The sequence below is a fragment of the Scyliorhinus torazame genome, chromosome 5 (genome assembly GCF_047496885.1).
Source record: "Scyliorhinus torazame isolate Kashiwa2021f chromosome 5, sScyTor2.1, whole genome shotgun sequence".
In the NCBI taxonomy this organism is placed as follows: domain Eukaryota; kingdom Metazoa; phylum Chordata; class Chondrichthyes; order Carcharhiniformes; family Scyliorhinidae; genus Scyliorhinus; species Scyliorhinus torazame.
Window position 1 is genome coordinate 241,948,357 of NC_092711.1, and position 23,985 is coordinate 241,972,341.

General features: G+C 45.2%; 1 protein-coding gene across 5 annotated transcripts in view; it reads right to left on the bottom strand.

The window, feature by feature from the left end:
• Positions 1 to 1,473: 1,473 nt before the first annotated feature.
• dacha (dachshund a) overlaps positions 1,474 to 23,985 on the bottom strand; it is a 589,340-nt gene continuing 566,828 nt past the window's right edge. For all 5 annotated transcript variants that reach the window (XM_072505220.1, XM_072505221.1, XM_072505219.1 and 2 more), the window contains one exon: positions 1,474 to 5,682. In XM_072505220.1, the coding sequence (XP_072361321.1) occupies positions 5,648 to 5,682 (35 nt within the window). In that variant the 3' untranslated portion in view covers positions 1,474 to 5,647. The remainder of the gene's footprint in view (positions 5,683 to 23,985) is intronic.

Consider the following 23,985-nt stretch of genomic DNA (forward strand, 5'->3'; position numbering starts at 1 on the left):
TGAGTGTGGCTGTCAAGGCAAGTGGCTGTTTTCCCCTGATTCACCAATATGAAGCTTGGGCTGTTGCAGTTCCTGGGATTCACTACTGTGTATGGCCTGATTCCCATCTGAGCCTAGAAAGATGCAGGATTTCAGACAGCAAAAAACTGCACAGAAGAAATTCACCGTTGGAGACAACAAAGAATCCATCAGACGATGTAGATTTAGTGATTGTTGTGAGTGGAGATTGTTTTTTTTTTGGGGGGGGGGCGACATTGGGTAATGCATAGTTGGGAGGGTCAGGGATGAATGGGGTCTGGAGGGGGTGGCGTTCAAAGATCATGGGGAGCTGAGCTGATGAAAGATCAGAGAGGTGTTAAAGACCAGGGCAGATGGGAGTGTCAGAGGGTTAGTCAGAGATGGGGGTTCCATGGTCATTGGGGGAGCGGGGGGTTACTGATTCGGAGATGTCATCTACTTGGGATTGTGAGGGAAGATCATGGAAATGGAGGGGGAGCTTATAGGTTAGCTCATTGGATCCTCTCCTCTGGGTCACAAATAGTGCCTGAACACACTTAGTGGTGGATCCAGCCCTTCCTGTTCATTATTGTGTTTCTGGGAACGCAGTCACTTTGGGTTCAGAATTGAAATCTTGTTAAAATGATGACATGCTGCCTCCTCCAAAGCTTTCAGCCAACCCCCTCCCCTCCTGCGGGCAGATTGGTCACCTGACCATCATTCCACCTCCATTAATGCTAGAAGTGGACTGGTTTTGAGGCAGGTTGGGGTCCTTTTCAGATTTTTAACATTTTGGCCTGCTACCAAACCAAACCACATCCACCCATATTGTGGGGTTCCAGGATGTCTGCACCCAGGCCACCTCTAAGTCGCAGTTCAAACGTACAAATGTTGACAAGGTACTGTTGTACTTACCATCTCCTATTGTAATATTTCAGACTGTTCTTCAGCAGAAAATAGATATCCCTTAAAAACATGCAAACCAGTGGTTGGAAAAGTAATTTTTTCCAAAACAGAGGCTAAAGATTAATTTTTTAAAAACAGAATTCTTCCATCTCCTTAAAGGAGGATCAGCAATCTGCAATTGTTCGCCATTTTTATTTGTGTAAGTATCATTAAATTAGTGGCCCAAGGGCAGCACGGTGGCGCAGTCAGTTAGCCCCGCTGCCTCACGGCGCCGAGGTCCCAGGTTTGATCCCGGCTCTGAGTCACTGTCCATGTGGAGTTTGCACATTCTCCCTGTGGCTGCGTGGGTTTCGCCCCACAACCCAAAGAAGATGCGGTAGGTAGATTGGCCATGCTAAATTGCCCCTTAATTGAAAAAAATTAATTGGGTACTCTAAATTTATATTTAAAAAAAAGAAAATTAATGGCCCAAGTGTTTTGGGGTTCACAGTGCACCAAAATGCGAAATTAGGCAGAAATTGCACAACACTGGAGGTAAAGTTGAGGAAATGTTCAGATCGATTTCCAATGTCATAATTATTGATCAACTTTATTAAACAAAAAATAACAAACCACTTTATATTACTGGACAGCTTGATCAAGGTGGAGCTCTCGTGATGACATAGACTCTCAGGCTTCACCAGAGTAAAACTGAAATATTTATCATACGACACCTTCCACCAATTTTAGAATATGGTTACATAGTCCCCAAGATGAACTGGCAGATAAAAATAATCAAATGTGATCTTACTACCATTGGGCTAATGTTTACTGCATGGTAACACTTATAATGCCTGTGTTCATTTTACTTACAAGTTTAATAAGAGATCATTTGTCATACACAAAAAGCACTTTTCTCCTTCTGAAATTGATACTTCACAATAACCTTTTGACAGAGGGCATTGAGAATTAGTCGGATGGCAAAATCTGGTTTCCACCACAAATTCAACAGCAGATATGTTTTTCCAGCTTTAAGGAGACTATACTCTAGATGCCGTTAACCTCAGTTTTTCTCTTCCCTCTTGTCTCCACTTTTAAACAGAAACAGTGAAGTTTTATGATTTAAATAGATGAAGTTCTACAAACATTTAAACAAAATTAGAAAAAAAACTTCTCAGCAATTTATTGACCAGAGCAACATACTGAGCGTGCATGGCCTGGCACCTTTCAAATTGTTTTCAGCTGACCCAACAATGACTCGTCAGAGTTAAGTAATACGATACCCATCACATGCTGATAATTAAACACATTTCAATGTGAATTACACCTTTCCCTTAATGTGTGGGGTAAAGACCTGTGCAGCAATGACAAGTTTCTAATTTGTATCAGGCCAAAATAGATTCAGATGCTGCTTGTTTGCTGTCCTGAACTTCACAGTTTACAAAAATGTGAAAAACATCCAACAAGCGGAATTTGATAAAGTCATTTTTAACAAATGTGAAATCCCCCGATAAGATGTGGATCGTCATCAACTTGAGTGAAGTTTATGTGTTTGCTTTTATCACACAAGGAAATATAGGCTTGTCTGCACTGTAAACTGCATGTTTACTTTCTGCAATTCAGTATTCTACACGAAGGAGGGGGTGGGAAGATACAAGATCCAGTCTCTAGATCAGGTAGGTACCATTGTGTAAAAGCTGTAGGATCTTAATAGACTGATGGGTGCAATTTGTGTACAATGAGGGAAAACAACTGCTAGCTTATCTTTACAAATGGTATTAAACCTGAATTATTGCCTCACACTTATGAAGCTCTGGGTTTGAACATATCTACTATGTCTGGTGTGATCACTATTAGTAGGATTAGTTAATCAAAAAGGATAGGTCAAGCTCTATAGATGCCAGGTGTGGTGTTTTCTCTTGTATATTTGTGAATGAAATTTGCCTTGGTCGATTTTCTTCCATTCATAATCCAATTGCAATAAATCCAAGTCTCTCTAATTTATTTTCAATATTAATGGAAAAATAAATACGGCACATTTTATCGTCTAGTTTTACTGTGACTAACATACGTAAATCATAATTAAAGTATTTGAAACTCAGTTTGTGTCTGGAATGAACTGATTTTGACTGGTTCTGAGCTGTGGGTTCAAATCCACTGAGTTCAGCTTGGTCCAATTGTGGAGGCAGACCATCACCAGGTGCTGGAACATATTATCCAGCGGTCAGACAGTATCATTGGTGAATGGTGCTCACTGCCAACTGGTTCCGTGAGGATTTTAAATACAGTGGTTCTTGAAAAGCGTTGAGAGTTTTTTAAAAAACGAATCACAAAATGATGACTAAAATGATGACATTGTACTGTGCAATGGAGATGGTTTGGGATTGCTGACTTGTGGCCTGTCCAGTGTTCATCAGTAAGAACATTGCTGCCACTTTGTGCCCAAATAAAATGCAGTCTGGAAGCTCAAATGCTTGATTATTAAAACACATGGTGATTAAGCTTTTCACAATGTGAATGGGGCACAAACAAACTGAAGGTCGGTCATACTTAAGAGCAATGCCATATGAAAGGAAATGATTCAGAAACAAAACAATGTCAGGAGTGCAGGAAGGGGAATTTGTATTTTAGTTCGAGTAACAGCAACTATAAGGTACAAAAAAGATCTGTTCACTGTCATTTGTTTTCTGATATTAGCATTGAATGATATAATTAGGAAAACAATGTAACTTCAGAACATTCGGGTACCGAAAGCTAAAGTGTCATTGACATCTCTGGCTGGATGAGCGCAAAGCTGATCAACAATGTCTGAAATGTTGGAGGTGGCTTTACACAAGCGCTGAATTATAGTGAGGTGATATCGCTAGTCGTCAAAATTTAGCTTTCGACAGACCAAAGTTAACTCCTCTATAAAACTCTTTCTAGCCAGGAAACTGATCCCATTTTCTTGTTTACCACCGCATGTAAGTATGAACTTCCCCTAAAAAGCATGCAGCAAAATTTGCCACTTGTTAAGTGCCTCATGCTGGGGAAGTAACCTTTCCTCTGGTACTGATCTTGTGGTTCCCTTGTCCTGAGTAAGAGATAAAGTATCGAGATGGGTTTAATACCCATCATTGTGATGAAGTTTGGCCTGTTCATTTAAGGACAAAATTCAGAAACAAATGGCTACATGAAATATTGATTATCTTCAAAATGCCATGTGGCATCAATATCTGAATAAGTACATACCTCATTCAATTTTTTTAATCCTGTAAATATAGTGTATCTGCTCTATGATCCATTTTCTCACGTAGCTACCACTGAAACCACTTTGATCGAATGGGTAAAATGAATACAGTCTCCATAAATAGTATGTCTACTCTATGTGCAAAATGTTACTGTGGCAGTGCTGTGAAATGTTACAATTTAAGCCGGTCTCACTTCTGTGATATTCTTCACATTTTCTATAAGAAAGTTTCATCCCCGTTCTTGAAGCAAAGGAGTGGGATTTCTTTGTGTGTAATTTTCCTTAAGTGTATGAGATAGGGGGTATAATTCAGCCAACCCTCCTCCACCTGAACACACGTCCATAAGTCATTAATAAAGCAAAAATATAAATGATCTGCATTATCCAACAGAAGACTCTTAATTTACTTCCAGTTATTTACAATTCATTTCTTCACTCAAAGTGATGGTTACATTGGGGCATGTTCCTGTTTGGAAGAGAGTGCAGACATAAGCCATTTGTCACTGAGGTTTTTACACAGTGCTGCATTAAGTATTTAAGTTGCTTGTGTAAGCTTTCTTTAACAATGTCTGCACGTGATATGCAGGGAGTTTGTGGCATTTTTATTTCACTACAAAGCTATAAACTTAATAATTAACATCAGCACCATTTTACTGTCAGTCTGAACAGCAGGGGACAATATTTTGTGAACAGCTTTGCAAAGACAAAAGACAAACTGAAACTTCTATTAACATTGCATCTTTTACTAGTTAACATTCCTTTCTCTGATCAGAGGGTGAAGTTTTAACTAAATATTCTGAACAAAAGTATGGTAGTGTATACGAGCAACTAGCCATTTAAAAAGGTTTCATTTCCTAACATTCTACTGCATAAATTTAACTTCCTTCCCCAATATTTGAGCAGAGTGTAAAAGATGTTAATGACAAATCGATGCGTCTCTCGAAGATGGATCACAAAACCCAAGGACGTCATCATTCAGCAAAACAGTTGTTGCTGTCTCCTCTGTTTCTTTTAAAGGTCCTTTTTAAAATAGACCAGTTTTTACAGAGAAAGCTTTATTAATAGTTATAATAGACAGTTTTGTTGCAGGATTCCATGAGCCATTACAAAGTCCTTCAGTTTTCTCTGGGCTAATTAACAGCCTTGAATCAAGCTTGTGCTGTAAATTCACCAATCCGTGAAGTCACTTCAGTTTAAGTTGGCCCTCTGTGTGCTTTTAAAATCGCATGACACACTACTTTTCAACCAACCAGCATGTTTCTTGCTATGTACACTGTCTGATGCAGCTAACCTGATACAAAAACATCGCTGCATTTTGGCAATATTACCTGCAGCACAGATGACACTACAGCACTAATCCATCACATTGGGTGTAGTTACTTTTTTCCTTTTTAAATTATGAGTCCTGTAGAGTAGACTAAAGGGTCAACTGAGGCTGCATTGAAGGAAAGTGGCCTGAAGTACGTGCTGTACCAGCCACGGTTTCTTGGAGTGTGGAAACGTTGTCAGTACATGGTTCAGTTTGATAATTGTCCCTCAGTACAGGATGGATGTTTTCATGTATGTTCTATCTGCAAGAGAACAAAAACATTAACGTACATCAGGAACGTAAACTATTTACATTTCAAATTGGACGTGGGTGGGGCACAGGGGAAGGGGGTCAGAAGTCTGATGACAACAGGATTAGGAAAATGATGGAATAAGAATTCAGCACGTTCACTACAATTCATCTTCCAAATTCTGTTTTAGTACCCAACCTAACCATTTCCATAACCAGAAGATTGAATCTTTTCAATTTAATATGCTTCCCTATTAAATATTCAGATCATCGCTGAGCAACCAATCAATAAGTGAATGGTCTGCCCCACAGAATGGAGTCAAACTCATGAGCAATGTTACAATTGGATGCTGTAATGGAAGAGTTGCATTAGTGGAGAATGTCACTCATCCTTGGTTATGACTTGGCTCAGGGCACCAAACAGATGGGAATTCCTAGATTTTTCTTTACTGTTGTACTCTAAGTATGGATCCACAAAGGTTCTGATGAAAGGTCATCAATCCAAAGCGTCTCTCCACAGGTCCTGCCAGAGTATTTCCAGCTTTTCTGTTTTTATTTAACATTTTCACTAGTCTGTATAGCTGCACGCAATTCATTACACTTAATTCTGGTTACTCACGGCAGCACGGTGGCGCAGTGGGTTAGCCCTGCAGCCTCACGGCGCCGAGGTCCCAGGTTCGATCACGGCTCTGGGTCACTGTTCGTGTGGAGTTTGCACATTCTCCCCGTGTTTCCGTGGGTTTCACCCCCACAACCCAAAGATGTGCAGAGTAGGAATCCCTGCCAATACCCCCTGAGTTTAGGGCACGACCAGAACATGTGTACATGGTTAGCCGGCCCTCCGGCTCACCTAGCACACTTTCCTCCAGCCCAAAGAATTTGCTCATCCGGGTCACCGTCATGTGGGCCCGGTGGTGCACGACCTTAAACTGGATCAGACTGAGCCTGGCGCATGTTGCAGTCGTGTTTACTCTGCTCAGGGCTTCTGCCCAGACACCGTCCTCCATCTCCCCCCCGTGCTCCTCTTCCCACTTAAGCTTCAGATCCTCGGTCTGCGTATCATCAGCTCCTATTAGTTCTCTTGTAGACGTCTGAGACTCTACCCTCTCCCACCTCTCCCCTAGAAACTACCCTGTCCTGCCTCCCCTTCGGCGGGAGACGTGGGAAGGACGGCACCAGTCTGCATACAAAATCCCGCACCTGTAAGTATCGAAAGTCGTTCCCTCTCGCCAGCCCAAACTTCTCCTCCAGCACCCTCGTGCTCGGAAAGCTCCCTTCCAGGAACAGATCCCCCATCCTCACAATCCCCACCCTCCTCCAGTCGATACCCCCCGTCCATGTTCCCCGGGGCAAATCGGTGGTTGCCGCAGATTGGGGTCCACACCGATGCTCTTACCTACCCTACATAGATTATGATTAAGATAGAATTTACAGTGCAGAAGGAGGCCATTCGGCCCATCGAGTCTGCACCGGCTCTTGGAAAGAGCACCCGACCCAAGGTCAACACTTCCACCCTATCCCCATAACCCAGTAACCCCACCCAACACTAAGGGCAATTTATCATGGCCAATCCACCTAACCTGCACATCTTTGGACTGTGGGAGGAAACCGGAGCACCCGGAGGAAACCCACGCACACACAGGGAGGATGTGCAGACTCCGCACAGACAGTGACCCAAGCCGGACTCGAACCTGGGACCCTGGAGCTGTGAAGCAATTGTGCTATCCACAGTACTACCGTGCTGCCCATCCTACATGCCTCCTCCACTGGCCCCAGATCCGAAGGGCTGCCACCACTATCGGGCGGGTGGAGTACCATGCCGGCGGAAGTGGCAGAGGCACCGTGACCAGGGCTGATAAGCTCATGCCCCTGCACAAAGCAGCCTCCATCCGCGCCCAAACTGACACCGCACCCACCATCCATTTCCTTATCATCGCTAGGTTGGCCGCCCAGTAAAAGTTGCTGTAGTTCGGCAACGCCAGCCCCCCTTCTCCTCTGTTCCTTTCAAGCATCACCCTCTTAACCCGTGGGGACTTCCATGCCCATACAAATCCCAGAATAATTTTATTCAGCCTCTTAAAGAAGGACCGCGGGATAAAGATGGGGAGACACTGAAAAACAAACAAGAACCGCGGGAGAATCGTCATCTTAACAGTCTGCACCCTTCCTGCCAATGACAGTGGGAGCACATCCCACCTCCGGACCTCCTCCCTCACTCGTTCTACCAGTCGGGACAGGTTGAGCTTATGCTGCTTGCCCCAGTCCCGTGCCACCTGAATCCCCAAATATCGGAAACTCCCCCACGAGCCTGAACGGCAACCCCTTCAGCCTACTCTCCTGCCCCCTCACCTGAATTACAAACAACTCGCTCTTAGCCATGTTCAGTTTGTATCCGGACAACCGGCCAAATTCCCTCAGGGTTACCATAATACCGTCCATCCTCACCATTGGGTCCGATACGTATAACAGCAGATCATCTGCGAATAACGAGACTTGATGTCCCCCCCGCCCGGACCAGCCCTTTCCAGCCCCTAGAAGCTCTCAGTGCAATTGCCAGCGGCTCTATGGCCAGCGCAAACAGCAGTGGGGAGAGAGGGCAGCCCTGTCTTGTCCCACGGTGCAGTCTTAAGTACTCTGATGTCGTCCTGTTCGTCCTTACACTCGCCTCCGGGGCCTGATACAATAGCCTAACCCAGTCGATGAACCTCGCCCTGAACCAGAACCGTCCTAGTACCTCCCACAGATAATCCCACTCGACCCGGTCAAAAGCCTTTTCAGCATCCATGGCTACCACTATCCCTACTCTCCGGGGGCATCATAATCACGTTGAGCAGCCTCCTTAGGTTGGCCACCAGCTGCCTCCCCTTTACAAACCCGGTTTGGTCCTCCACAATTACATCCGGTACACATTCCACAATTCTGGTCGCCAAACTCTTGGCCAGTAACTTGGCGTCTACATTGATCAAAGAGATCGGCCTGTATGACCCACAAGCCTCCGGGTCCTTATCCTGTTTCTGAATGAGCGAGATGGTGGCCTGCGACATCGTCGGGGGTAAACTCCCTCTGTCCCTTGCCTCGTTAAAGATCCTGACCAGCACCGGCCCCACTATCCCGGCAAACTTTTTGTAAAACTCCACTGGATACCCGTCCGGCCCCAGGGCTTTATCCGACTGCATGACCTTCAGGCCCCCCAATACCTCTTCGATCCTGACCAGGGCCCCCAGTCCATCCACCAACCCCCTCCCCACTCTTGGGAAGGTCGGTCCGTCCAGGAATCGCCTCATCCCCCCCCGGTCCCCCGGGTGGTTCCGAAGTGTGCAGCTTCCTATAAAAGTCCCTAAAGACCTTGTTCAGCCCTGCCGGGTCACGCACCTTCCCCATCCACTACCCTCCCTATTTCCCTCGCCGCTTCCCTCTTCCTTAGTTGTTGCGCAAGCATTCTACTGGTCTTCTCCCCAGACTCATAAATCGCGCCTTTTACCTTTCTAAGCTGCTCTACAGCCTTGCCTGTAGTCAGCACCCCAAATTCGGCCTGCAGCCTCTGTCATTTCCTGAGTAACTCTGGCCTCGGGGATTCTGCGTAACTCCTGTCCGTCCGTAGAAGTTCCTTAATCAGTCGGTCCGTCTCTGCCCTATCTGTCCTGTCCCTGTACGCCCGGATTGAAATCAGCTCCCCTCTCACCACTGCCTTCAGTGCCTCCCAGAGCACCGCTGCCGAGACTTCTCCAGTATCGTTCACCTGCAGGTAATTCTGCATACATTTCCTCAGCCTCTCACGCACCGCCTCGTCCGCGAGTAGTCCAACTTCCAGCCTCCATGGTGGGCGCTGAAAGTTGTCCTTACAAAACTGCAGGTCTACCCAGTCCGGAGCATGGTCCAATATGGCAATTGCCGAATATTCTGCCCCCACCAATCCTGCCAGCAGGTCCCTACTCACAACAAAGTAGTCAATTCGGGAATATATCTTGTGGATGTGGGAGCAGTACGAGAACTCCCTCGCCGGCTAAATCTCCACGGATCTGCCCCCCCCCATTTGCTCCATGAACGCTCTCAGTTCCTTTGCCATCGCTGGCAACCTGCCCGATCTTGAACATGACCGGTCCAGGCTCGGGTCCAGGACTGTATTAAAGTACCCGCCCATGATCAGTTTACGTGAGTCCAAGTTGGGGATCTTCCCTAGCATCCTCCTAATAAAATCCACGTAGTCCCAATTAGGGGCATACACACTGACCAGGACTACTCTCACCCCTTTGAGCTTACCCCTCACCATAACGAACCTGCCACCCCCATCCACGACTGTGCCCTCCGCCTCAAATTGTACCCTTTTATTAATCAGGATCGCAACCCCCCTCGTCTTAGAATCAAGCCCCGAATGAAAGACCTGACTGACCCAGCCCTTCCTTAACCTAACCTGGTCTGCCACTTTCAGGTGCGTCTCCTGCAGCAAGACTATGTCCGCCTTCAGAACCCGCAGATTGCCAAACACACGTGCCCTCTTCACTGGCCCGTTAAACCCTCTAACATTCCAGGTGATCTGCCTGTTTGGGGGGCATTTCGCCCCCCTCCCCCTTTGCCGATCAGCCATCCCCTTTCCTTGGCCAGCCCCCCAGCCATGTGTCGCGCTTCATCTGGCCCGCCTCCTGACCTCCTCACTGTTACCATGCCCAGTTTCCAACCCCGTCAGCAGAACGACTCCCGCCCCCCCCCCCCCCCGCAACACCATCCTATCACCTAACACCTGCTCTAATCTAACTATATGCACAGCCCCCACCTCGGCTTCCGTTGACGAGTCCCACTCAGCTAGCCTGAGGCTCCCAGCCTCGGCGCCAGTGTGTCTCCCACCCATTGTTCCTAGTCACCCCTCCCCGACCCATCCATACCACTTCCCCAGATCAGCCCTACTTAAGCAAACACTCTATACAAGTCATAAACAACCCCCACAATAGCACAATTTGAGTTAAACAAGAAAAAACAAGATAAGAAATAACAGGCACTCTCAGTCTTTCCCATACAGACACAGAAAAAGATCGCACAAAGTTCCCCTGATGTATCTATTTTAACCCAACCCTTTTAACTGTTTTCTGTATTAATGTCCCCCCAGCCAAACTCCAACTAATCAAAGAGCCCAAACAGGAAACATTCAGGAAAATCACGCAAAAAAACAAACACATCCCTACCACCTTCCAACACCCTAAAAAGGTCGCAAAAAGAAACGACAAAAACGAACCCAAACATGCAGGCAATTTTCAAAACGGGAGAGACACCACATATACTTAAAAGTTCTAACATGAGTCCAAATGTCCTCAGCTCAGGGCCAGCCCTTGCTTCTTAACGAAGTCCATCGCCTCTTCGGGTTCCTCGAAATAGTGGTGCTGACCCTCATACGTAACCCACAGTCGCGCCGGAAAAAGCAGCCCGAATTTCACCTTATTTTTATACAGTATCTCCTTCACCTGCCTGTAGCCTCCCCTCTTCCTGGCCACCTCAGCGCTCAAATCTTGGTAAACACGCAGGGTGGTATTGTCCCAAGTACAGCTTTGTGTGCTCTATGCCCATTGCAGCACCCGTTCCTTGTCCAGGTACCTGTGAAAGCACACCACCATCGCTTGTGGGGGACCCCCTCATCGCGGCTGCCTCACCTGCACTCTGTATGCCCTGTCCACCACTGGCGTGTGCGGGAATACCTCGTTCCCCAGCAACTTCTGAAACATACCCTCCACATATGCGGCAGCGTCTAGCCCCTCTGTCCCCTCCGGGAGGCCCACAATTCTCACATTCTGCTGGCGAGATCTGTTGTCCAGGTCCTCCAGCCTTTCCAGAAGCACTTTTTGCTGGTCCCTCAGCCTCCAAATCTCCACCACCGCCACCGTTTGAAAGTCAGCCTGCTCCTCCACTGACTTCTCCAACTGCTGGAGCTTCTCAGCCTGATCATCCAGCACTTTTCCCATCTGATCAATCGACTTCTGTAGCGGCTCCAAGTTGTCATTCTTCAGAGCCAAAAATCCCTCCTGCATAGTCTGCAGCAGCTGCTCCATTGTGGGCTGGGCTGTCGGCGCCTTGCTCTGAACACCAGCCGTGCTGGTCTCTCTCACAGCCTCCACTGTGCCCTTACTCGACCACTTCTTCTGCTGTTTACAGTCCCTCCGGCTTCTTAGGTCCATACAATTCTGTATGGGTCCTGTGCCTGAGTACTATTGCTTTCCAGTTCCGCACTCAAAAGCGCAAAAAAGTCGGGGGAAAAGGTCTAAAAGTACGACCGAAACGGGAGCCACCAAATGTGCGACCTACTCCCTCATAGCCGACACTGCAATGAAGTTACTGTGAAAATCCCCTAGTCGCCACACTCTGGTGCCTACACTGAGGGAGAATTCAGAATGTGCAATTCTGAATTCATGCAGACACAGGGAGCATGTGCAGGCTCCGCTCAGACAGTGACCCAAGCCGGGAATCGAACCTGGGACCCTGGTGCTGTGAAGCGACAGTGCTAACCACTGTGCTACCATGCCGCCCAAACCTATGTGCTTGAGTCTTTGCATAGATCCAGTTATCACCAAAGCAGGATTTTCCCACCCTTCCCGCCTGTAGGATTTTCCGGTCCTGCTGGAGTTGACCCCTGCAGCAGGTTGGGCGAGCCACGCAAATTGCCATTGACTTTGGATGGACCGGAAGATCCCGCTGGCAGTCAATGGCGTGCTGCCTCTGCCATGGGAAACCCTAGCGGGGAGGAGCTGGAAAATTCTGGCCAACATCTCTCGATCTATTGTCATATTCTAATATTTAAAGTAAATGTTGCCTTTTTACAATTTTGGGTAGAGTGAACATTCTTGAGATCTATCTTCTTGACTGTGCCTTAAATATTTTTGCTTTCCCCATCCAACCCGTTACTCCCTACTGCTGATTGTTTGATGTCCTGTGTAATACCATCATTCATTTATATGGAGGTACTAACTAAGTTAGGTTGCTGTTGCCTCTCTTCTTTACTATCAGATTTGCCTTTACTGGTCAGATCCCTTGTTAGTCTGTTCTCCAGGGTCCATTCCCACTTCCCTCTGATCACACCTTCAGTGCTACCCCGGTATTGAATCTCACCGTCAAACAGGCAATAGTTGCTAAGTTTCACTGGATCAGATACCTGGCAATTTATCTCCATGCCAGAGTGATCAATTTTGGGGGGGGGGGTGGAGAGGAGGGCATTCTTGCTTCGCACCCATTTCCAACTATATCCAGACCAATCTCTTAATTAGAACATTCTTTATTTTTCCTCTCTTACTTTTCTTTTCCATTTCCCTCCCCCAAAATGTGATTTTCTTCTGAGATGAATATCTCCCTCTTGGTCTTACTACATTTCTGGGTACAAAATGCACGTGTAGTTCTTCTTCTCTCACTGCATTCAGTGATTCCCAAAACTCTTACAACATTAACAAACATGCAGACATTTTTCAGTGGTACTGTATGGGCTTAACTACTGGGCAGGGGTCGTGTGATGCACATCCATAACCAAACCTAGTTGTAGGCTTGATTAGTCATTATGCTCAGTCCATGGTGCCTGTATTATTTTGGAGTGGAGGAATGTTTGGGTGGATAACAGTAACATGAAAAGGGCTCAGCTGCCACCTCCCACAGCGTGCCATGTAGCTTTGATGCAATGAAAAATGTATGCAAAAGAGAAATTGCATACAATGCTTTGAATGGAAATGTTTTTTAAATTGCAAAATTATTTTAAAACTGCAGTGTGACAGCCCTGGCTGGACACAATATCCTCAATCCTCTTCTCCACCTCCCAGATCAAATTGGGGAACTCTGTGCGTCCAGAGATCCAGATCGCTCTTTAGAAACCTATGACGTAAATGCACTAATAAGCAAATACACATTTCCTTTATGCAACGTCTAATCTCAATTTATTATAAAACCTGTAAATGAAAATGTAGATTAAATTAGCAAGTACAACAGTTCTTTTGTGCAGTTTAGTAAAGTTGCAATTATTATTTCATACCGTCTTTCAACACAACTTTACTGTAAATAGACATAAAAAACTGGATAATTCTAAAGCCACTGTTTTGTACATTAAGAACAGGAAAAAGCTAATTAGCAACGGAGTGCTTTGTGCATTTACCATGTTTTAAAACCTACAACATGATTGAATATCTGGGCAGGAAAGATATAAACTAAAATAGCAACCAGGAAAAATACGGAATGGTAATTCTCTGGACTGTGACTGGGCTGGGGGGAATTTGATGACAACAAAACTTCATTGCTACTTTATAAGTAGAAGGCATAATCATGACCTCACCTTGGACAAGCAGTGCATTAATTCACTCTGTGAACCCTATCCTGTAAGAAAATATTCCCTTAGGTGTAAGACACGGATAAACCTTTGTTTTTGAATAAGCTTTAGTCCCTAGAGCTGCACAGAATACTGTAAATGTACAAACCACATTTGGAATCCCAGGGCCATTCTTCCACCTCCAGTCAACCTTCCCTTTTATGCATCTCACCACTACCCCCACCCCTACTCAACCTGGAGAAACCCATTTACTTCTAAAATCACAGTGAAAAATGACTGCACTAGAGATGTTCAAACATCACATTCCTCACACCTCTCTGGGCTGGGCTCAAGTCACGGCAGGAGCTGATGTTTTACCCCTCCAGCTGTATGTGTAAACACTGACGAAGCTTGTCAGTTCTCGGCCTGTTTGTGCCTTGCAACACCGTAAGACCTCTGCTCTGTTGTTGTTTTTTTAATTTAATATAAATGTTATAAATAAATAACCTTTATTGTCACAAGTAGGCTTACATCAACACTGCAATGAAGTTACTGTGAAAAGCCCCCAGTCGCCACATTCCGAACTGTTATTTTGTTATTTTAGTTGTAAGACATCATGCGTTCGTTGCTCACAATTAGTTTTGGAAATTTCTGAATGCTGTAAGTATGTGTGTCCATAAATATGTTTTTATATATTGATATATACTTTAAAGTATTATGCATTTCCAATGTGTACAAGTCCCTTACTGTGTGCAGTAAAAACTAAAACTGGGTAAAGGTTGTTCAACCATGTCCTAAATGTGTTAATTGATTTTAAAAAAAGCGAACATCACACCAGCACTTCAGCTGTATTTCTGCTGACTCCAACAATCAGAGTAAAAGAACTCTCCAGAGATGACCCAAATAGAAAAACAAGAGTCTTCCCAGCAGCACTGAGAAAAGTAGTGGCAGCTAATCTCTGAGACAATCGCAGGAGATTTTGTAAAGATTTCTTGAACAAAAGACACATTGTCTGTATAATGCCAAAATTTCCCACAATTGTCTAGAAGAAGGAAGGTATCAGATAAGGCTAAATATTTTGAACAATGATAATGATCCATTACTGCATTGGAATCCATTATATAATGAGAATTTCCAATATGTTTAACTCATCATTCATCACCCCGTAACTCTAGAACTGGCGTGAGCCTACATGGGAATTTACATATTTGTTGGTTTGCTAATTGGTGCTAATTCATATCAATATTGTTATTTGGAGTTATTACCTGTCTTCAATAGGGCCCACTCATCTATTTAATTTAAAAGTCAGTGCTTTTTATAAAAGTACCCTCCCTGTCCCCGAGGAATCTCTGTGAGCTACTTTCTTTTAATAAATTTAGAGTACCCAATTCATTTTTTCCAATTAAGAGGCAATTTAGCGTGGCCAATTCACCTACCCTGCACATCTTTGGGCCGTAGGGGTGAAACCCATGCAAACACGGGGAGAATGTGCAAATTCCACATGGACAGTGACCCAGAGCCGGGATCGAACCTGGGATCTCTGCGCCGTGCGACAGCAATGCTATCCACTGAGCCACCATATTGGCCAGAGATTCCAAAAGCAACATTGGAAGTTTCAGGAAAACTGTCCAAAATCACAGGGCAGGTAACAGTCGATTTCAAGTTTGCCGCCTCCATAGTCCTGCAGATATTCGCTTTGGTATTGTACACATGCCAAAACACAAAATTGGAAAGGTAGTCTGACCCGGAATCTGGGTATAATTTCCAATGATTTGACTGCATCACTGTTTTTTCCCTCTGTCGATTGTTAGTAAATAATAGTAGAGATAGTAAATTACCTCGGTTGAAAGAAGTAGTTAACTCTTGATGAGAATTTTGCCACCCATGGGTATTTCTTTCAAAATTGTTAGATGAATTCTTTGAAAGTGCACCATTCATTGGCCAAATAGCATCCTTCTGTAGAGTAATTTCTGAGGAACATTACTCATAACAATCAGAGGAAAGCATCCTATCCTCTGAAAAATCATTCTAAATGAATTTGCTTGGTTCAAACAGTCAATAAACCAATGTTCTATTTATTCAAAATACCTAAAGCTTTATTAATATCACTCGATGTGTCCTGCAGCATTATCATTTTAATTTTCTGAGAGATGCAAGGGCTATATAAATGGACTTTCATTGCTATCCTTTATTTTCCAAATAAGGGGCAATTTAGCATGGCCAATCCCTGCACATCTTTGCGTTGCGGGTGTGAGACCCACACAGACATGGCGGGGGGGGGGGGGGAGAATGTGCAAACTCCACACATACAGTGATCCTGGGCTGGGATCGAACTCGGGTCCTTGGCGCGTGAGGCAGCAGTGCTAACCACTGTGCCACCATGCCCGCCTTTTCTTTTCCATCCTCTGATGTTCAGAATGTTTTCTTGAATCCAGCACGATATAAGTATTACCTTTTTAAAAAATAAATTTAGAGTACCCAATTAATTTTTTTTCAATGAAGGGGCAATTTGACGTGGCCAATTGACCTACCCTGCACATCTTTGGGTTGTGGGGGCGAAACGCATGCAAACACGGGGAAAATGTGCAAACTCCACACGGAGCCGGGATCGAACCTGGGACCTCGGCGCCGTGAGGCAGCAGAGCGCCACCGTGCTGCCCTAAGTATTACCTTTTTATTATACAAGTGTCATGTGAGAGTACCTTTAAGAAATGGATGTTTATAAATAGGTGTGTATATAAATATCTGTAGTGAGAGTACCTTTAAGAAATGGGTGTTTACTACTGCAGTGATGTCAGAGAGTGGGTGGAGCTGGGCTGTCTGTCAGCTTTTTACTTTTGTTTAAGGCTGTTTGCTGCAGGGTGTGTTTTAGTTTAATTTTCAGTGTTGGAGCTGAAGCCAGACAGAGCAGGTGTATTGTTGATCTCTCTGCCATGAAAAGACAATCTCTTGATCATTTGGTGAATTCAGAATTACAAATGTTTTCAGTAGTGAATGTAAACCTAATGTGCTTCTGTTAAAGGTCTTATTTTTAAGTCACATGGGTGTTAAAAGGAAAGCTTAAAGGATTACTTAGTGTTGCAGTCTTTGGGGGTTTATTTGAATTAATGGTTGCTAAGATGTTCACTGTATGTTTTAAAAAGATTAACTTGAGTTCATAGAATAAACATTGTTTTACTTTAAAAAATACTTTTTGATTTCTGCTGCACCACACCTGTCGAGTGGGCCGTGTGCTCCCCATACCACAATCTATTAAAAGTTGTGGGTCAGGTGAATTCCATGATACACTTTGGGCTTTTCTAAACCATGGCCCTCAACACAATTTCTATTGTACAAGTTTTTCTAACATCGCAAAGATGAAACTCTGTTGTGGTATGTCAAAACTAGTAACAAGACTTTAATGAATGTATGAGCATGATTGAATGGTATGCTATGGGGATTTCTTATACAAGTTTCTTGCAGGAGGGTTATTAGTGACTGGCTGAAGCTGATGCATCTGAAGCTTCCCTGTGCCCCAACCACTTTATCCATTGATAAGTCATATGAGGTGGCCGCAGGTTTGATCCTGGTCTTTGTTGATCTGAGCTGGGATGACAACTAGAGAACTACAATGTGCTCTACAGTTCCGGGTTAGGGAGGTGAAAACTGTGCGAGTGTTGTGTGTGCAGTGTATTGTAGGCATGAATCAGATGCCCGCATAGGCATGGTGGCACACTCTGCGGCAGCCAATGGTTAGCACTGTTGCTTCACAGCACCAGGATCTCAGGTTCGATTCCCGGCTTGGGTCACTGTCTGTGCGGAGTCTGCACATTCTCTGCGTGGGTTTCCTCCGGGTGCTCCGGTTTCCTCCCACTAGTCCCGAAAGATGTGCTGTTAGGTAATTTGGACATTCTGAATTCTCCCTCTTTGTACCCGAACAGGTGACGGAATGTGGTGACCAGGGGCTTTTCACAGTAACTTCATTGCAGTGTTAATGTAAGCCCACTTGTGACAAAAAAGTGTATTAAATTAAATTCCGCTGATGGTCACCATCAGGGCTCAAATAGAAAATTGGTGAGTGATGATTTATCGGAGGGTGCTTTAACCTCTGAAACTATACTTCAGCAAGGAATGGGAGGTTGTCAAGAGAGAAAGCAAGAAATTTTTCAACAAAAGAAATGCTGTTCATTAAAATTCCCAGCAGCATTTTTTTTGTTGCTGTTCTTGTGTACCAGGAAAACAATGCCTAAAGTTTGTATAAGATAATTCACCTTTCCATATCTATGTCTTTGACATGTTTGGTTTGGCAAATCAGGCCTGCCTTGCTAGTAATTTGAACTATTGACTCCAGAGTCCATGTATTCTTAAGAGTTTCATCAGCTGAGCACCATTCTATCTGCATCTGTACTTAGTCAATAAAATAATGTTCAGCACTTTTTATTTGCTACTCTGTGTACAAATTAATTTAGGAAACTGTGTTGATATAATGTGCAGCTGGGGATTTTGAAGCAGCTTTTAGCTCTGTTTGTGAAATGGAGGCAGTCCCAACTAAGGTAATCAAAATTAATGAAATCAGTCGTCAGTGCCAGCCCAGCAGAATTCTGAAGTTTGACACAGAGTAAAGAGAAATAATTAGATTTCCCTGGTATAATGGATAAATAGTAGGAGGCCATTAAGGGTAAACATTCTGTGGTCAGCCACTGTCAGTACTGTTATATACAGCCTAAAAAGCTGCAACTGTGCTTGAAAATAGATCCTGCATCACTCAGCAGAATATACTGGGAGACTGATAATTTGAAATGACTTTGTATCTTGTCGCTGGAAAAACATTCTTCTAGACCTATCATTTCAGATTAAGCACTTTACTGTGGAGATCTTTGAAATTTCGTAAAATTCGGGTTTTTTTACTCTTGCTTGGTAAACCCTGGTTTATTTATTTCTGCCTCTACTTCTCTCTTGTGGACTTTCTTCAGCGAGGAAGGTGGCACAACCTTGACTGGAGGACTCTCAATACTGTTAATGTTCCAGATACCTGTGGAGGCTGTTTTGTTTCCATGGAGGGTGAGTAACTAAAGCCTATCTGCTCTTTTGGGTGGATGTTTAAGGTCCCATAAACTATCCCAAGAAGGACACGTGAGCTCTTCTGGGTCCCGGCTGACATTTATTCCACAACTAGGATCACTCTGGTCACATACCTCCCTGCTGCGTATAGGATCTAGCCACAGTGATTACTTGGATGGGCAATCCAACTTATAATGGGCAATAAGAATACTTTGCAATGCCATGGAATAGGGAAAGGTGTTATCAGAAAAGAAGTGTTTCCTTTCTTTTACTGAAGCTCAATTCCTTCAAGGATTACATCTCCGATAATGTCGTGCCTCAGTCCTACCGAAATAAAGAACAACATCTGGCACATTTGAATGTCTTCTGGGAAAAGGTCCTGGACAATAATGCTTCTTTCATATAATCTGAAAGAGCCACATACTTTGGATTATAAGTTTTGCTACTTCTACATCCTACCCTTTTTTTTGCTGAGAAGTGCCTCCATTTCTTGAACCAGCCCAGGCCATGGTTATGTGAAGGATTTTTGTTAATATAATCCACGACACTCTGTGCTCCAATACAAAGCCACTGAGTTAAGAATGTTTCCCTTTCTCCCCTCGTTTTTTATCTCTTTCCTTTCCATTCTGTTCATGGGTGCTGATGAGAAATGGTGGCCTGGATTCTCCAAGCCCGCACCGGGTCGGAGAATCGGCAGTGACGCGGGAAATTCCCGCCATACCGCTCCGACGCTGGGACGTGATTCTCCAGCAACTGAAGAGTCTGCACCAATCCCGCCCGTGCAGCCGATGCGGCGCGGTCGGGGGAGGCTGAAAGAGGCCCCCGTGGCAATTCTCTGCGGTCGACTAACCGAATTCCCGCCGGCGTGGTTCCAATCTGGTACCACCCGTGGGGAGCTCGGACCCACGGCCACAGTAGCCGTCCTGGCGAGGAGGCGGGGGGAATCTGACTCGGGGCGGGGAAAACTTTTTTTCTCCCTTCCACTTTGTTAATATTTTCCTTTCCTAAACTCCTTTTCCCTCTATGGGCCGTCAATGTGAATAACAAGAGCCTGTTTTAGTGCTTACTCTCCCATAGACATTTTGGGCAGGATTCACCGTTTCTGAGACTAGTGGTGACGCCAATGTAGAATCCATCACTTTTACGACAGAAAAACCGGTGCAGCACCTGGGCCGATTCCGCTACCGTTGAGGGGCGAGCACCAGTGCCGTGTGGAATACACTCGATTCCAAGGAGAAACGGTGCGGGATTTGCCAGATCTGTCATTGACACTCGGCAGGCTGACAAGCTGCAGCCGCATATCATAGAATTTACAGTGCAGAAGGAGGCCATTCGGCCCATCGAGTCTGCACCGGCTCTTGGAAAGAGCACCCTACCCAAGGTCAGCACCTCCACCCTATCCCCAGAACCCAGCAACCCCACCCAACACTAAGGGCAATTTTGGACACTAAGGGCAATTTACAATGGCCAATCCACCTAACCTACACATCTTTGGACTGTGGGAGGAAACCGGAGCACCCGGAGGAAACCCACGCACACACGGGGAGGATGTACAGACTCCGCACAGACAGTGACCCAAGCCGGAATCGAACCTGGGACTCTGGAGCTGTGAAGCAATTGTGCTATCCACAATGCTACCGTGCTGCCCTTAATATACACGTTACAATCCCCACACACACTCATCACAGCCAACAAGATGGCACTGGAGCGTGCCCATACATCTGATGGGTCGGCTGGGGCCAGAGGGCACCCGGGGGGTGTGCCCTGCTGCATGGCTGCCTTGCCAGCTGCGGCAATGGTATTCCCTGCCCGTCCAGCCCGCCTCCAAAGCCCACCTCTTGGCCATCCCCCACAACCACCTCCGGCCCTGAAGCCCCCCGGCCAGCAGCACAACTGTCAGAAAACTATGGCGATGTTGGACACCTTCCATACCCCCTCCCTCTCCCTCATCAGCTGCCACGCCTGGTTCACGATTTTTAAAAACACAAGTGAAGCACGCCGTCGGGAACTCGCCCATCGGAGGCAGAGAATCGCGGAGGCCTCGGAGAATATCGGGCTCGCTAATGATATGCAAACGGCGTCTACTCTATATGCGTTCCGGAACGCATTGCGCTGCTGTCGAGGTGCTGGAGCACTGCGATTTGGTGTCAAAAGACGCAATTTTGGCATCTGAACCGATTCTCCGCCCAACCGTCTTTCCTGATTTTGGCATCGGCTAACGGAGAATCCTGCCCCTAACTTTCGAACGTAAGAAATAGGAGCAGCAGGAGACCAGTCACAATAATCTCCCACGCCAGAGCCTGCTACCGTTCAGTATGATTGTGGCTTCAACTCCCCTTTACCGCCTGCCTCCCCTTTACCCTCGGCTTCCTTGCAGATCAAAAATCTGTCTAACTCAACTTTGAACATATTCAATAACCCAGCCTCCACTGCTCCTTGGGATCCAAGGAATTTTGGCAAATTGGATCCAGAATTGACTGAATGGCAGGAAACAGAGGATGATGGTCGCGGGGTATTTATCTGACTGGAAGCCTATGTCCAGTGGGGTCCCGAATGGATCAGTGTTGGGGCCCTTACTAATGGTGGTTTATATCAATGATTTAGAGATGCATGTAGGAGGATTGATCAATAAGTTCACGGATGATACAAAAATTGTTGGGTTGGTAAATAGTGAGGAGGATAGCCTTTGATTACAGAAGAATATAGGCAGGCTGATCAGTGGCAAATAAACGGGACGATCAGTGGCAAATGGAATTCAGTCCAGATAATTGTGAATGATGCACTTAGACAGGCCAAACAAATGAATACGTGGTAAATGGCAGGACCTGGGAAACACCGAAGATCAGAGGGACCTTGGTGTGCATGTACACTAGTCCCTTAGGTAGCAGGGCAGGTGAAGAAATTGATTAAGCAGGCATATAGTATAGTGTCCTTATTAGCCAAGACATAGCGTTTAAGAGCAGGGAGGTAATGCTGGAACTGTGTAAAACATTGGTTAGGCCACAGTTAGAGTATTGTGTGTAGTTCTGGAATCCACATTACAGGAGGTGTCGTGTTGGGTGTTCCGCTATACAGACGAACCAACACGGTTGCAGATGGTACAACTCTGTTTTATTACTATCAATAACAACATCTGTAAACTTATGACTGTGGTTCGTTCTTTACCCTTTAACCTGTGGACCCAGCCCTAACACTATCTTAAAGAGGCACTCAGCACATGGTGTATGTCTGAGTGGCTCGCTGTGAGCTCTGTGCCCTGAGCTGTCTCCTGCTGGAATGAGCGGGAACTGTGGTGTTCCCCGTTTTATAGTGCGTGTGCTCTTGCTTGTGATTGGCTGTGATGTTGCGTGTGTGTTGATTGGTCCATTGATCTGTCCATCAGCGTGTATGTGTGTTTGCACCATGATGTTTATCTGAATATCATGACAGGAGGGATGCGATAGCACTAGAAAGGGTCCAGAGGAGATTTACCAGGATGTGGCCAGGGCTGGAGAGTTTTAGTTATGAAGACAGATTAGATAGACTGGGGTTGTTTTTCTTGGAGCAGAGGAGACTGGGGGTTGGGGTTGGGGAGCAGGGAGAGATATGATTGAGATGTATATAATTATGAGGAGCATAGAGAGACAGAAAGAAACATTCCCCCCTCGAAGGAGGGATCAATGACAAGGGGACATAGATTTAAGGGAAGGGGCAGGAGGTTTAGAGGGGATGTGTGGAAAAACCTTTTCACACATTGGATGGTTGGAGGCTGGAACTCGCTACCTGAAATGGTGGTAGAGGCAGAGACCCTAACAGTTAAGAAGTATTTACATATGCAGCTGCAATATCAGCACACACAAGTACTAGAAAATGGGATTAGAATAGTTAGATGTTTTTTTCTGACCGTCGCAGACACGATGGATCAAAGGGCGTTTTCTGTGCTGTAGATCTCTATCAACATATTCTGTGAATGTATATCCCGTGCCACATTCACTGCTGCACTGCAGTCATGTGCCAAGTAACAATGAGCCAGTCCACCAGCCACATGGAGAGCTGCAAGAAACGTGCTTGATGAAACTCCAGCATTTTGAGTCTACAGTGCGATTACTTCTAACTATGGGAACCAGAAGACATAATAGCTTGAATGGTTATAAAGGTAAAGTCACCATAGTCCTCAATGACCATAGGCTGCTTTTGGGGGGCAGAGCTGACTGGTGGTGATTTAACCTGAGGATCACCACACCTCAGGCAAGGAGTAAGGTTGAGAAGGCAGGGCCGTCCTGATATGGGAATTGAACCCACGCTGCTGGCCTTGCTCTGCACTGAGCCAGCTGTCCGGCCAAGTGAGCTAAACTGGCCCCATATTGCTATATTGAAACGTTACTGTAGTGGAATCTTAAGCTCGGTGATGAATAGCTGTGGTCTCCAACAATTCACCTCTGTCAGGTCTGTTATGTAGAACATCACTGACCAGCGCTTAAGTCAATTAAACTCAAAATTGCTGCAAATCCAGAAGAGATTGAAAGGGTTATATTAACACATTGATAAATGCAAAGAAAATGCCATGTTCTCAGCTTTTACAGGCTACAAATTAACCTGAACCCTTGCAACATGGGATTGCTCTGGATGTGCTGCACCCATACGACCACCCAGGTGATATAGTCCTACTGGCCAAAGAGATACAAATTTTATAGCAAGTAACAAGACCATCTTTAAGAAATGGTTAGAAATACCAGAATCACAGCCAATGTGAAGTCTACAGTAATATTTAAAAGTTGTTTGAAACAGCCCTCGTCAGGCTACTGTACTTCAATTAATTTTTCAGCAATTAAAAGAAAAGTAGACTATTCAATCAACTGTCCTCAATTATATAAAAATCCCAATGGCTGTTGGAGATCTGTATCCTGCTCAGTGCCGCTGCTAGTTTCATAGTATTTTTCAGATCTGCTTCACACCCAAAATCCTGCTCCGTTTATTAACACCACATAAAAAAGGCGAATGGTATAAAGGTTAATATCATCTGGGAGGCATTGT